We start from the raw sequence: 14588 nt of genomic DNA, 5'->3' as shown, positions 1-14588 counted from the left end.
AAAATCATTCACAAAACTGATTTCTACATTTAAGACTACAAGATACCAAATTCTTACAAAAACTAATCCATTTTATACTAATGTGATTTAGAAAATATCATTTTAACGGAACAAGCTCAAGAAATTTCACATCCAAGAACTGCCAAGTTGCAACATCACGTATGTTACTTAAATAAGCATGGCTCAACCTATCACAAAAGGATTATGAAGTGATAATATACTTACAGTTCCACCCATGTGAGGTGGCAGATATTCTCCACTGATGTATTCCTGTACATCACTCTTGTTTGTGAACTTCAGCATGCTTATTGCATCCGGGCCAAGCCAGCCCTTCACAATTTTAAAAGCAGCTTTATAATGGAAACAAAAAAAAAAGCATATGTAAGATGTCAAGAAGGTTTTTTTTCCATAGTGTATCAGTAGACCTTATGAAGCAAGTGAGCTACGCCCCAAAAATATGGGCCTGTTCTGAAAATCTGTTATAAAGTGGGAACATGATGCAAAGGAAAAAAAATATTATTTACAAAGAAAACATTTTACGGACTATGTTTTTCTATAGCAGAATGCAAACCTATCACAGACTAGCAAGTTCTGGAGGAAGTGGGGGATTGCAGTGGTACAGGGGAGAGCTGTAAAGCAACTGTATTTCCAAATCTGTATGAGGGAGGTTGGGAAAGTTATATATACACATTTTAAACATTTTGCTGCTTTAAATTACTCTGGTTTAGAGCTTTCAAACACCATAGTTGTTTTATTGGTGGTAAAACTTAATTATACAGGAAGAATATAGAGCTACCATAAAGGTATGTATTTCAAGTGGCATAGATACTGGAATAACCTGCTTATTGCATACATTATAATTAAGGATAAATAACGAAGTATACATCAGAATACATGCATATAACAATTGCCATGTTGTGTCAGGCAGGCAGGCATTTGACTTAAATTGTACAACATAGTTTTTGGCTGGTTGTTAGTACTCAATGTTGATGACAGTATTCTTGAATCATGAACTCATCCAGTTTTAAAGAATAAAAGTTGGAAACATTCATGAAATAGACTATTTACCAAAGTCTCTCAAGTTTTAAAGGTAACAGGACAAATTTTTAATCCATTTAAAAGTGTAACCCAAAATACAACACTAAACACAAAAACATCTATGTGCAGCCTACACATCAACAGATTTAAAGATGACCATTTAACAAATCCACCATTTTACTGTATCTAGAGAAAAAGATAAAAGATGCTTCTTGTTCACTCTAACTTTAAAAAGTCATCATGATCTTAAGAAAGCAAACCAAAAAGTTACTTGCCATTCATTATCCAAGGCATTTCAAAGATCACTATCTTTGCTGAAAAGAAAAGGAAACAAAGGTAGGTATTTCTGTTTAACAGGGAGTACAACAATAATGGTAATGTAAAAAGGGAATACTTCATTTTTTGAAACTGCCATGCTTTCTTCCTTGTAGAAGAAACTAGTTTATAGCATGTATAAGCCTATTTCTATTACTATACTAAGGCAGTAAGTATTTATGTGGAAACTGTTTACAAAATCTCTCTGGCTTACTGCTTTTCTGACATATTACTAGTAACTAATTACCCCAGTAAGGCAGAGAAAGGTAAGGATTTATCCTGATCTAGAAAAGTACCTGCTTAATGGAAAAGAAAGAAGATTAACAGGTATATTCAGCACCTCTTTTTCCCAAGCAGATAGTCTTTGTAAATCTACACTTGTTCTAATTTTTTTGTTGTTCTTGTTTTGTTTTAGGAAAGAAGCCTGAAAAGTTAGTGCCTTGACTCAAATGTCCCTAAACATTTTTCTCAAATGTCAAAATTAAAACAAAAACATTGCTGCACTTCTATTTAAGTTCAATCTTTGATCAAAGTTCAAAACTTGTCAATAAACTGAAATCTCATTTCAGAGTTCAAGCAATTGCTGATACAGAGCTCCAAAATTCAGACACTTTCACTCACGTACAACAAACTGGCAAAAGTGATTCAATTTTCACCTATTCATAGAAAATTAGCAGGCAATTAACTATGCACATACCAACATGCCTTAATCCTGTTCTGAGGAATCAGACTATGGCTACTGAAGACTTTCTATAGCCAGTATTCTTTTGTTCCCTAAAGACTCTTAAAGGATACCAATTGTCATATAAGTTTCCAAAGCTTCACCCCAGATAAAAGAGTGAAAGATAAAAAAGGCTAATTTAATTCTAGTAGATATATATATTGATTTTCAATCCACATGCGGATTGAAAACTGGTAAATACAAAGCAAATTATTCATATGTCTTGAAAAGTCAGCTCATTTGGGATATATTATAAACAAACTTTATATTCACAATTGTGCTGATTCTTAAAAGTGCAAAAATATCCTGAATCTACAATGTCAAAGCTTTCTATGCACTTAGGCTTTATCTAAAAATCAAATCTTATAGTCAGAACACTAAATTCCAAAGACAAGCCTTCCACTTATTTTTAAAAACCACATAAAGAACATGCAAAAAGACTTCAAAAAAGTCTCCCCCATCATCTGCAATATTAATAAATGCTTCTGTTAAACAAGTCTACTGTACTTCATATGCAATACTTACTGAGAAAGTTTGGATAATAATCTGTAAAACAGTTGACAATAAACCGAACAAAATCCAAGTCCTAAAATAAAAACAAAGTAAATAAAATGTAAATCAAAACATTAAAATATAAGCTCAGTTAAGATAAAACACTTATTGAGTAGTACAAGATAAGTATCTTGTAATCATCTGTATTTCTTATCTTAAGACATTACAAACATTATCCAAATTTGTATAATGCCTTTCATTTCATTAAATTGCTGCAGAATTGTGGTCACACAGGCTTAGCTTTATGATATAACAGAAGTTAACAGACTTATTATCAACACAATAAATTAGGTAATAAAGTAACTACTGATATCAACAGAATTTAAGGTGTACAGGAAACACAAAGAAAAATAAAGCTTTAACTCTAGGGAACATGACAGATTACTGTTAGCTGACTTATAAGGTTTTAAACACACTGAAATTTCAATTGAATAACTCATCTACCAAAAGGCATGCAAGATAACTTCATTCAGAATCTACCAGAAGGAAAAAGAAAATTTAAGAGAATTTTTGTTGTTGGCTTTAGTTAGTGCTATGTTGACAAATTATAGGCAGAGGCAGCACCCAACAAAACTGCCTGGATACCACCCACTGTAGGGGTACTCCTATCCAATGACCAGCAGGACAAATACAGTACAACTGAGTCTCCACTGCAAAATCCTGCTGTAATGGGACTACACAATAAAAAGCAAAAAAGGCATTTTATGAAACTGATATAGAAAATACAGGAAGAGTTACCTTATCACAATAAATTACTTCGGTTAGGTGGGAAGCCTGCCACAAGCACTCATTTTCCTTAGCCCTTCTAACAGAAGATTACCTAACAAGGAGGCTTTCAGAGGCAGGACAAAACATATTACTGATAGAGGATCCCCCAATGCCTGTCACATAAGAACAGTACGATGCTATGGGGAACTGGCTCCTAAAGTGATGTAAACACACTATTACTACATTGCTAATAAACTGATAAAGAAAAGCTGTATGAACAGGATTACCCAAGACCTGAAAGCTTCGTTAGGAGCTTCAGTAATTATCAACTAACTGAAAGCTTGGATATCTTTAGAGGAAAGAGATAGCATTTTGCAGAAGAATTTATCTCAACTCGCAGTTGCTTGTACCAAAACAGTATCTCCTACTTAACAGTATAAACAGTGATAGATTTTCAAGTAATGATTAGCATCTCCTGTGCATTAGCAAGCACACTGATCTTATTTCTTCTGTCTAGCCAAAAGCAACACTATCAGATATAAGGAGGCTGAATCCATTATTTTGATGAAAGTCAAATAAGAGCTTAGATTTGAGCAGACCATTCAATGACTGCATTAATTCTAGTTACCTGAAATGCCTCAACAAGGCATGAACTATCAGAATTATCTGACTGCATACCAATGAGAGAAGCTGACATAGCAGATGAGACAATATTAACAATAGAACAAACGAAACATGCTCTGGAAAAGAACTCAAAACCCCAAGTTCTTTTAGGATAACTTTTATCAGTTACTCTACATGGCTACAAACAGCCATAAAAAAAAATAAAAATACTTCTAGCAAAATGAGACTGTGCAATGTAAGACTTATGAACAGCACTTGCAGAGAATATCTCTGGGAGCCTCAAACAAAATGGAAACAAGTTGCTTCAGGATATATTCCACAAATTAAAAAAAAAGAAATCTAGCGTGGTTTTTTGTTTGTTTGTTTTCAACCATAAAGGTAATTATATTCTAGTCTTTCATTTTTATTATATAAAAACCATTGCTTCAGTATTAGCTTAAGATAATAGATAGACAGCTCTCAACTAAAAGTTAAGAACCCCAATTCAGTTTTGTAAGTTAGGATTGGCCCACACTTATTTGTAAAAATGTCTTCTCAAAAGCTTACAGCCCTGTATTGCATGGCTGCAAGATCACAACGCAACACTGGGGTTCGCTCATTTTTAAAAGGCATTTCCACCATATAAACAAAAATATAAGATGACATGTTCTAGCCATTCTTATAAAATGATAGAATGGCATTATGTAAATAAAAAATCCAATGATTTTACCTAGTCACTGTGATTTCTAATTATTGGGTATCTATAGAGTCAGTCTAATGATAGGCAAGAGCTGTGCCTTACAGTCTTAAACAGTTTAGATCCTGCTCCTGAAAGCGGATTCTAAAAATGGATTTCTCTGCTCAATTCAGCTGAAGAGAATGATCCACAGAACTCTGCAGATATTTACTCATCTAACATCCCTTCCTCTCCTACATCCCCTTGCCCCCCCAAATATCCCGATTTCAGGGATAACTTAAGGATTGGTAAAGATGTAGGCAGTGACAATGTTCTATTCCTCTAAACAGGTTTCTGCAAATAAATTCTTAAATAAGATGCCCGCAACAAACTATGGATATGTATTTATGCTTTCCATATAAAGATACTAACAGGTTAGAACAAACAAATAAAAAACAGACCTGAAGTAAGAGGTACAACATACATTCCCTCCTAAATCTATATAAATTGAAAAACGCATTTTTGTTTCCTAAATGTTATCCTTTCTAAGTTCGAACAGACCCATCGCTTCATTCTATACCATTACTAATCAGTTCCACTAATTGCAGTGGTGTCTCATTCAGCTTGCATTCACAACTGCAAATAAAGCTGCACAGAAGCAGACTCATATCTAACATGGATCACAAAAAAAAACAGACTTGGGCTGCATTTGTGAAGATGAGTAAAATAGCAATGCCTACTTGATAAATTGCTCTTACGCATCAAGCTAACTTCACAAGATAATTCAGTAAGTTGCATGCAGGATCTTCAGAAACACGCCATTTAAACGTATGGGGAAACATACACGGCATGCAGGATGGAGCAACAGGAACAGGATCAGAATTGTCAACTGAACATGCTGACTTTTCAAAACACATCATCATTCTCATAGATCTCAGCTTAGGTCTCAATACTTCACCATTACCCCATTTTTCCATCCTTTGCTCTTGACAAACTTTGATTTGTTGAAAGAAAAGACAACAGTGAATTTTGAACTGTTGAGGAAGAGGAAGCAACTATGTTAACAATAAGAGGCCTCAACTTAATTTTTAAGTACCCAAAAGGCAATAAGTTCCACTATCATCATCTGTAACAACTAACAAACTAAGCTTGTGAGCAACTACTATATAGTTGGCTCCATCCATTTGGCTCCATCACTTAACAAATTAAAAAGAAGTTTTCAGTGTGTTCTACAAGACTGAAAAACTGTTTAATATGTAACAATGGATTTCTGAAACTGTTTATGTCTTGGGAACAACCCCTACATAACACTGCTGTTAACTGTTATTTTAGTTTAAATGATTGCACAAGAATCCTCTTCTGGGGAGACGAGGACTTAGATTAAATAATTCAGAAAGCAATCAGAAAAAATAAATATACTTACTATGTGACTGATTCCAGTTTCAGCCATGTCAAATACCACTGTTAAGGGCTTTCCATGATCTCTCTTCGCATAATGTTCTAGCCAAAAAGCTACCAATTTCTTTTTCTCAAGTTGCTGTTTTTGATCTCTTACATGAAGTTTCACTCTAAACCAAACTTGGGAGAATAAAGGAAGAAAAACACACAGAAGTTGAAACAACAGATGTGAATTAACAGGAAACATTTTCATAACCATACAGGATGCACTGTGAAATTTACCAATCCCTCTTTGTTTGTATTCTACATCTTTATTGATTTTATGGTCACACTGAACAGTCAGAACAATTGGATACTTTTTTCCTTTTCTTTTGCTCTTTTTTGCACATTTTTTTTTAATTTGAAAATGTTACAGATAAGGGACAGTAGAGAAGAAAAATACTTTTAATGTATTTAAAGACTCCCACTACTTATTCAATAATTTCAAATTAAATGCATGCAGTCCTCAGATATTGTGTTCTGAAGACTGTTGTCGTTTTGACATTTACACTTTTATCTGCTTAAATTTTCTATGGTCTTGTAGTTGTCATGTCCTGAAAAAAACTATTTATACACAAGTTATTATGAATTATATAAAAAGCAACAGACCTTCCTAAAATAAAACTAAGAAGTTCATAAGATGAACAACATTACTTATATGAAAGCCTGATATATATCCTTCTGGAATAAGAAATGAATCACACAGAGACAAGTTTCTCATGTAAGTAGTGGATTTCAAAGTAAGACTTCATAAAAATGCCTGCAACCAAATGACTGACTATACAATTAAGTGATAAAAGAATTATTCAGGGGCCCAACATCAAGAGCTGCCTTCATTTGTGGTACATCTACACTAGGAAAAAATAGACAAGACACGAAAATAGCAGTAGATGTGCTAATATTTTTCTCCTTGAAATGTCAGGAAGTTTTACTTAAAATCATGATTTTTTCCCCCCATCTTTTACTTCCTTATCACAAGCTCATTCTGTGAATTCAATGGAAGTTTTCCAAGCTTTATAGCTTGTGTAGAGACAGGCTTTTTATTTATCTATTTATTTTTAACTGCAGCATATTAACTGGATTCTGTAAATGCAGAATTTCAGAAAGATATCCTACTTGAACACAGGACTCTTTTGAAAGCAAACAATTCTTTATAGCTTAAAAGGTCTATTTCACATAGTAGTTAAAATGGAGTGTGTGGCCCAAGAAATATTTCTCAAAAGCTCACTAACCAGTAACTCTTAACTACAACACAATCTCATTTGCATACTGAGATATTCTAACCCAGTAATATTCACAGAAGAAACACTTTAGGGATAGGAAATTGAGATATTGGTTATCATTCAGTGACAATAAAATCAGAAATATTTATTCGGCCACCTGACTTGCACATTCCTATAACGCAACTGAAGTATTCTGACTACCAATGCAAAAAAGTATCATGTCTTCCTACTTCACTTCCCCACCCTCTTCAATCTCATCAAATTGAACCACAGCATAATCATGTTTAGCTTTATAAATAAAATATATATCTGTAAAAATGATATATTTTTATGCTATAAAAATATCTAATCACCACTTAGCCTTGATTACTTACCTTGCAGGTGATAGAAAAATCATGAAGCATAAAAATGCATCAACTTTTCATAAAGCACTTATATCTTACAGTAGTAAGAAAAGGGACAATTTGACAAAATACAGCCAGGGAATATAAGCTGTATTTTTCTGGTCATGATTTTATTGGAAAACTAGCATATTAGTGTTTAAAACAGTCATTTCTGTAAGAGACTGGATTGTTAATGCATTTCTGGAGGTACAATCTGGCCTTGGTAAAAGAAGGAAAGTACAATTGCAGACTTTGTTTTTTTTTGCAGACGGTTTTCCCCTTTCCCCACTCCCCATCATTGAAGATTATTGCCTGGATAGTCTATCGGGTGATTTGTTTTAAAAGACTCTTTGGTTTTATAGGTTTTAAGGTTATTTTTGTCAAATGTTATACCAAATTAATTTATAGAAAATAATACTGCTCATCTACTACCCACTCAAACCCAAGAGTACTTCAGGAAATATTTACTGCTCCTCTACAAGTCTTACTCCTTATTGCTAAGTTAATCACACGGTTTGGGAGTTCATTCTCCACCAATTTTCAGCTGCTCACACTATTACTGAACATGCCAATGTCATAAGAAAACAAAACAAAAACCAGTGAACCCCTGCAAGTATGTAAGAATGTGGGTTGCTAGAAAAGCAGTGTCAATGCACTGCAATAATCAGCATTTCATAATCAGCATTTCTTCTATGTATATATTCAACATAGTAGATAAAGAAATAATGCACTTCAACAGGGAAGATAGAAAACCCACTGACAATTACACTTAAAGGATTATGATTTTTTAAAATTGATGATGATATTAATTATCAACTTCTGCGACCCAAAGAGATAATAGACATTACCAACTTCTCAGAATACAGGCAGTTGCTAATACATACATATTTTTATTTTGAAAACATTTATTTTTCAAAACAGATGCTACTGAAATGCTGGAAACAAAAAGTAATGACGGATGACTGAATATTATGTTTTGCATAACTTACATAATTTATAGCCTTCTTTATCATATCCATGCAGAAAGAGTGCGCCATTTTCAAGTAATGCTTTTGGAAGGACAGATTCGGTCAAGTCTGCAAAGCCAAAGGAAAAAATATTTCAGCCATCACATTAATAATCACATTTCAACTTAACAAAAGTCACTAAGAACACAGAAGAATAACAACAAAATATAAAAATGTTTTCATAGACCACCTCCCAAATCATTTTGGAAATTAATGCAAAAATTGAGCTCATTTGAGAATTTTATTATCTTCTTCTCAGGCTGTATGATTGGATCTGTTTAGGAAGACAAAAAAATAAAATTCTGAGGGAAGAAAAATATGCTGCAAGTGTTTTTTGTTCTGATCTACAGCCCTTCTTGCTCTATCCTTTCTTAATTCAGATTATGAAGTCTTGTAGATGAAGTTCATCTTCAAAACACTCAGAAAAAAAAAAATAATCTATTCTACCTGGCAGGCCAATGCTAGTGTGATAAACTTGTATCACAACATCAGAGATACGATTTTCATTTATTTATTAGGACCCCATTTTAGCTCACAAACACAAAACAAGAGAGAGCTATTTTCCCTTCTTTCCCTTAAACAACCTTGTAATTAGAAGTACAATGTTACAGTACTGGTTTATATAAGAAGCAATTTTTTATTTTATTTTTTTTAATTGAGTAGAAAAGTTCTTGCTAAGTACTCTGTGGTGTTTTCACAACCTTTGAGAGCGAGAAATGTAATGAAATTAAGCGTGGAGGTTAGATGTAGTTCAACAGGAAAGCAACATTCACCACCACAAGAATTACATAACATAGCTTACCATTAACAGTATATTCTTTCCTCCACTGAAAGCTTTGATCAATCATCTTTAATGTATCATCCACAACATCTTGACGCCAAATCAGGTAATTTTCAACCCATTTGTCATCTTGCTGAAGTCTTTCCACATCTCTGGAATCATATTTATCTGATTTATCTAGCAAATAAATGTATTATTGTAAGAACATAGCATTTGCAATGAAAATAGAAAACGATTTGTCAAGTTTCAACAGGCATTTACTAAATGTATAGGATTTCTTTTGCAGTCTCATACTTAAGGAGACAAAAATTTTCAATTAATTTTCTAACCCATGACAACTATCTAATGTGAAGATATTACAAACACTACTGTATTACTCTCACTAGAAAGAGTAATATCAAAAAAAAAACACATTAGAAATAAAGGTGTGTGTGTTGAGGGGTGGGTAGGTATAATTTTCCATAGACAAAAACAGTTTTTTGTAGTTAACACAAAAAGGTGTGTAGTCTAAGAATCTGCATACTAACAGATGCATATGTATTAAGAATTAGTAACTCAAGCTTGAGCTCTCTAGGCATCAGCATGACAGACCACAAAGTGTGGTATAAAAATTACTAGCACACAAAGTGTGCACACTAGTTTTAATTGTGCTTTAAATATCATTACATTATCATTGCATTCAACAATTATTTCATTTAAAAAGGAAATTATAGATTTTCATTTAAAAATCTATACTTGTTATAGATTGTTACCTTACTGAACACAAAATATGTGCTACTCTGGAATAGTACAAATCCCCCAAGCCTCATATATCATGTTAAGAAGACAACAGTTTAATACACTTTAGGAAGTACTTATGATGAAACAGGAGTTATTGCTACTTTTTGCTTTATTATTAATAAATAGCTTTTTTTGTTGTTGTTGTTTTGTCAGGTGTTTGTTTCTTTAAACAGGGAGGTTTGTAAAATACAAAAGCCTAAGTGAACCCAATTTTATTGTAAACATGCTTAAAGGACAGCTCAGTTTATAGATCAGTGTTCCCCTTTCTCTGAACAATCTGCATCACTGGAATGTAAATCAAGAAACAGGCTTCTGAAAGCAACAGACACTGATACGTACCTCTGCCAACCACCAAAAACATAACCTTTTTTTTTTTTTTTTTTTTTTTTTAATTATTCACTTAAACTGGTTAGTGTCTTGACCCCTTCATGGTTTGATTGAGAAAATTTAAGACCTTTCTTAAAATACTGTTAATTTTCACATACTGGAACAACCACTTCTCTCTCAGCAGCAAGAAATTCAATGTAAATGCTTTCAGGGAGGGCCATCACAATGAAAATTAAGTATTTATAACTGTTAGTGGATGGTTTAGTGATGCCTATTTCACTTAGACCCTAACACTGCACAAAATGTTAAAAAAAAAAACAACACACCATTAAATTGTAATATTTTTAGTTTTACTAGTTTACATGTAAAGACTTGACCTATTTTACTGATATTTTAGTTTATACTCTTTTGTACAACACAAATTCGATTTAAATGCAAGAACCACTCTACTCTGTGCTGGTGCAGCCTCACCTCAAGTACTGTGTGCAATTCTGGGCACCACAGTACAAGGAGGACATTAAACAGTTGGAAAGTGTCCGGAGGAGGGCGACAAAGATGGTGAAGGGCCTAGAGGGGAAGATGTCTGAGGAGCAGCTGAGGCCACTGGGCCTGTTCAGCCTGGAGAAGGGGAGGCTGAGGGGGGACCTCATCAGAGTCTACAACTTCCTCGTGAGGGGGAGTGGAGAGGCAGGAGACCTATTCTCTGTAAACACCAGTGATAGGACCCGCAGGAATGGTGTTAAGCTGTGGCAAGGGAAGTTTAGGCTGGACATAAGGAAGAGGTTCTTCACCGAGAGGGTGGTCACACGCTGGAACAGGCTCCCCAGGGAACTAGTCACTGCACCAAGCCTGTCTGAATTTAAGAAGCGATTGGACTGTGCACTTAGTCACATGGTCTAAACTTCTGGGCAGACCTGTGCGGTGCCAGGACTTGGACTTGATGATCCTTATGGGTCCCTTCCAACTTGGGATATTCTATGATTCTAACATATCCCTTCTTGTTCCTCTTGCCCAGTAGCCTCTCACCCACTAAAAACTCTCTTGCTCTTCCAGTTCCTTCTCTGATCATTTCTATGATCACACCAGACAACTTATTCCCTATAGTCTGACTAAGTTCAGGTCTGAACATCCAGCACACAAAAGACTGAAACGCTTTTCAGTGTTGTGGTCAAGCACAGCTGGAACACTGTGCAAAGATTTTGAGCATTAAGTTCTGTAAAGTCTCAATTGCTCATTTCAAATTTGATTATTCCTACAGTGATTTATGATCTGGGTAGTTTTGAAAATGTCCATGTGTTATGTGAAACATATCTCAATACATATTTCTGGCCCAGTGACAATTTTTTCCTCAAACTGTGAACTTCGATAATATTGAAAAATAGAATTTTAAGTTAATGTTTTACAAAAATGAAAAAGAAATGGAGAAAACATTTAAAACTGACTTTCTACATCACAATGTAAAGCAAGCTGGGTTGAGAGGTAAGGAAAGCAGAAAAATGCATTCCCACCCCTCCTTCAGCAACTAAGCTCTCTACAAAGTGACAATCTAAATTTATGTATATGCAGCACTCAAACATGTCAAACTAGTCAAATTCTGCTTCCACATGCACTTGAAGAATTTCAATCAGGTAAGCTCAGTAAAACTGATAGAACAACATGAGTGCTGATTACTATTTTAACCTTACCTGATTTATCCAACTCTTGCTACAAAATAAATAAAATTTAGAATGAGACTGTAAACCCGAAATACAATTGTATCTTGCACACATAAAATATTGAGAAGAGATTGCTGCAGTCCTTCCAATACCGAAGTTACTGAAAGCATGTCAATTTAAAGGAGGAATTCCTCTTCAAATCCATGCACTGCCAATAACTCTACAGACATTTGGAAACTTATTTTCAAACAATGCTGTAAAAGAATCAGAAAGCTTCTCAATTGAAGTTACTCTTGCAACATTTAACTGAACCTACTGGATTATTAGGAATTTCTAGAGTTTTCTAACAGAATTAGTTAAAAGAAAAATAGACCTTTCTAGTTCTCAACATATATTTTAAACAGCCTGCACAATAGTTGATGATGCTAAGACACTGAGTTCAGTCATCATTTGCTGAGGGATATGGGCATCTCTCTCATTTAGTTCATAACCAACACTTTCTAAGGTACTCAGAACACTCCCCATCTGCTCTGAGATTAAAATACCAGAAACAGCATTCACAGCGACTCCTGTTCAGAAAGAGTAAGCAAAAGCTGCAAATGGAACTGCAGTACTAGGTTTTTGTGACACATTGCATAGGTAAGATAACTGCCCAAAAGCTTGGAAGCCTGGTTCATCCTTCAGCTCAAGATACTCATGCCCTATTGTTCATCCAGAGGAGTGCCACTACCAGTAAAAGACACACAGCTGGGATGATGCAAGACTCTTCTGTTGAACTGACAGGCTGTGTAGAAACTAATCAAGACTCAGATCCAAAAACGAAAGAGCATACAGTGCTTAGTTATGCAAATTAGCCAGATGTTATTAAAAAAAAATTCTACATTACATCTGAGGGAATAACAGTCACAACAGCAAGGAGAAGAGTTCAAAACTAACTCTCTTCCTCCTCACAGATAATAAACCTTGAAAAATTTGAAGGAAAATTTGAAAGAACAAGAAGATAACTACTTCCAAGTTACTTCCATCTTCTCATTGGACATGTGGGATAAAGGGAGAAAAGGCTAGAAGACAAAAAAAGTTCAGGAACCACTTCTTCCTATTACTCAGCTTCCTTTCTTCTTGTCTAAGTGAGGAGTTATTTGTTATGGACACATTCTGCCCCATTAGTAGTAGTCGTCTTTAAGCTAAGATACTTTAGGTGAAAACCATGGCTCAGCTACCATCTTTCAAGACAGTAGATTCTATACTAAAAAAAGAACAACTCTAAAACAAACTCTACACTCATGCAAAACTAAACAAATGTGAGTTTCACTGCAACACTTGTTCTGGAAGAATTCATGAAATTCTCTGATTCACAAATGGAGATGTCCTTTCTGTGTGTGTGTGTGTGTAAGAAGTAGGAATAGCAACCTACATGACTCCAAATAGTAAGAATAGCTTAAAAAGTACTTTATTGTACAAAAGAATCGGAACAAGCAACTTATCAGATCATGTAAAACTTCCCATTAAACAAGACCTTTCAGTTTAACTAATGTTTTTCTAAAAGATATGTCAGTCAAGAAGTCTTGAGTCTGAAACAGTTATAATTACTCCTCCAGCCATAGAAAGAGGAAACCCACTGTAATTGACTGTTGACTTCTAACATGTCAAGATGGCCACTTATAACCACTTAGATAAGTGCCTTCAATTGTTAAGCAAGGAAATTGACAGGGCTGAAAGCAATTTAGGAATGTCAGTAGCCATACACAGACTGGGAGGAAGAAAACAAAACCATTTCCATCCAGTAAGGAGTCGTTTCAATAGAAATAGAACTGCAAGATACAAATAAAATATCTGCCTCCAACAAGAGGTAATAAATTTAAGCTTTCAGCAAAAACATACTATTGGTGACGATAAAAGCTACTTTGAATGGAAAGGGCAAGAATTAGTATCACATAGCTTTCTGTAAAAGTATGTTTGCTATCCTATCCATACATGTTTACTATCTTATCCTCACAAAGCTTCTCAGCCTTAAAGCCATGAATCTGAAAAAAAAAAAAAACAGATTTTTCAGAGCATAAGCACAGAAAAGCAGCTATTCAAAACATTACCTTAAGAGTTTCCTATGACAGTTATATCACTATACTTTCTTGGGGATGTCCCAGATGTCTAAAACCATATTTGCAATTGTCCCATATAGTTAATAAATCACATTTTGCCACTGGCTTGAAGCCATGATGAAATTTAATCTGTAAATTGCTGTGGGAAACCTCTCTTGCAAAGTGTTTTTTTTTGTGTGAAAATTAAGCTTTCCCTGAAGGAAAATGCAAGAGGATGCAAATGAGGAAGAACAAGGAGTACAGACAAGAAAGGTAAACGTGCAAAAGAAAGCATGGAAAACAG

At 34.5% G+C, this 14588-nt stretch overlaps 1 protein-coding gene across 1 annotated transcript in view; it reads right to left on the bottom strand.

Annotated features, from left to right (window-relative positions):
• MOSPD2 (motile sperm domain containing 2) overlaps positions 1-14588 on the bottom strand; it is a 34659-nt gene that overhangs the window by 16870 nt on the left and 3201 nt on the right. Inside the window, exons 3-8 of the mRNA XM_082768786.1 lie at positions 9466-9621; positions 8646-8732; positions 6037-6191; positions 2600-2660; positions 1314-1352; positions 226-350 (exon numbers count right to left, since the gene is read on the bottom strand). Of these exons, the coding sequence (XP_082624912.1) occupies positions 226-350; positions 1314-1352; positions 2600-2660; positions 6037-6191; positions 8646-8732; positions 9466-9621 (623 nt within the window). The remainder of the gene's footprint in view (positions 1-225; positions 351-1313; positions 1353-2599; positions 2661-6036; positions 6192-8645; positions 8733-9465; positions 9622-14588) is intronic.

The sequence above is a fragment of the Aythya marila genome (genome assembly GCF_965140915.1).
Source record: "Aythya marila genome assembly, chromosome: 1".
NCBI lineage: Eukaryota > Metazoa > Chordata > Aves > Anseriformes > Anatidae > Aythya > Aythya marila.
Note: the sequence above shows the minus strand (reverse complement) of the source record. Positions and strands in the feature narration are given on the sequence as shown.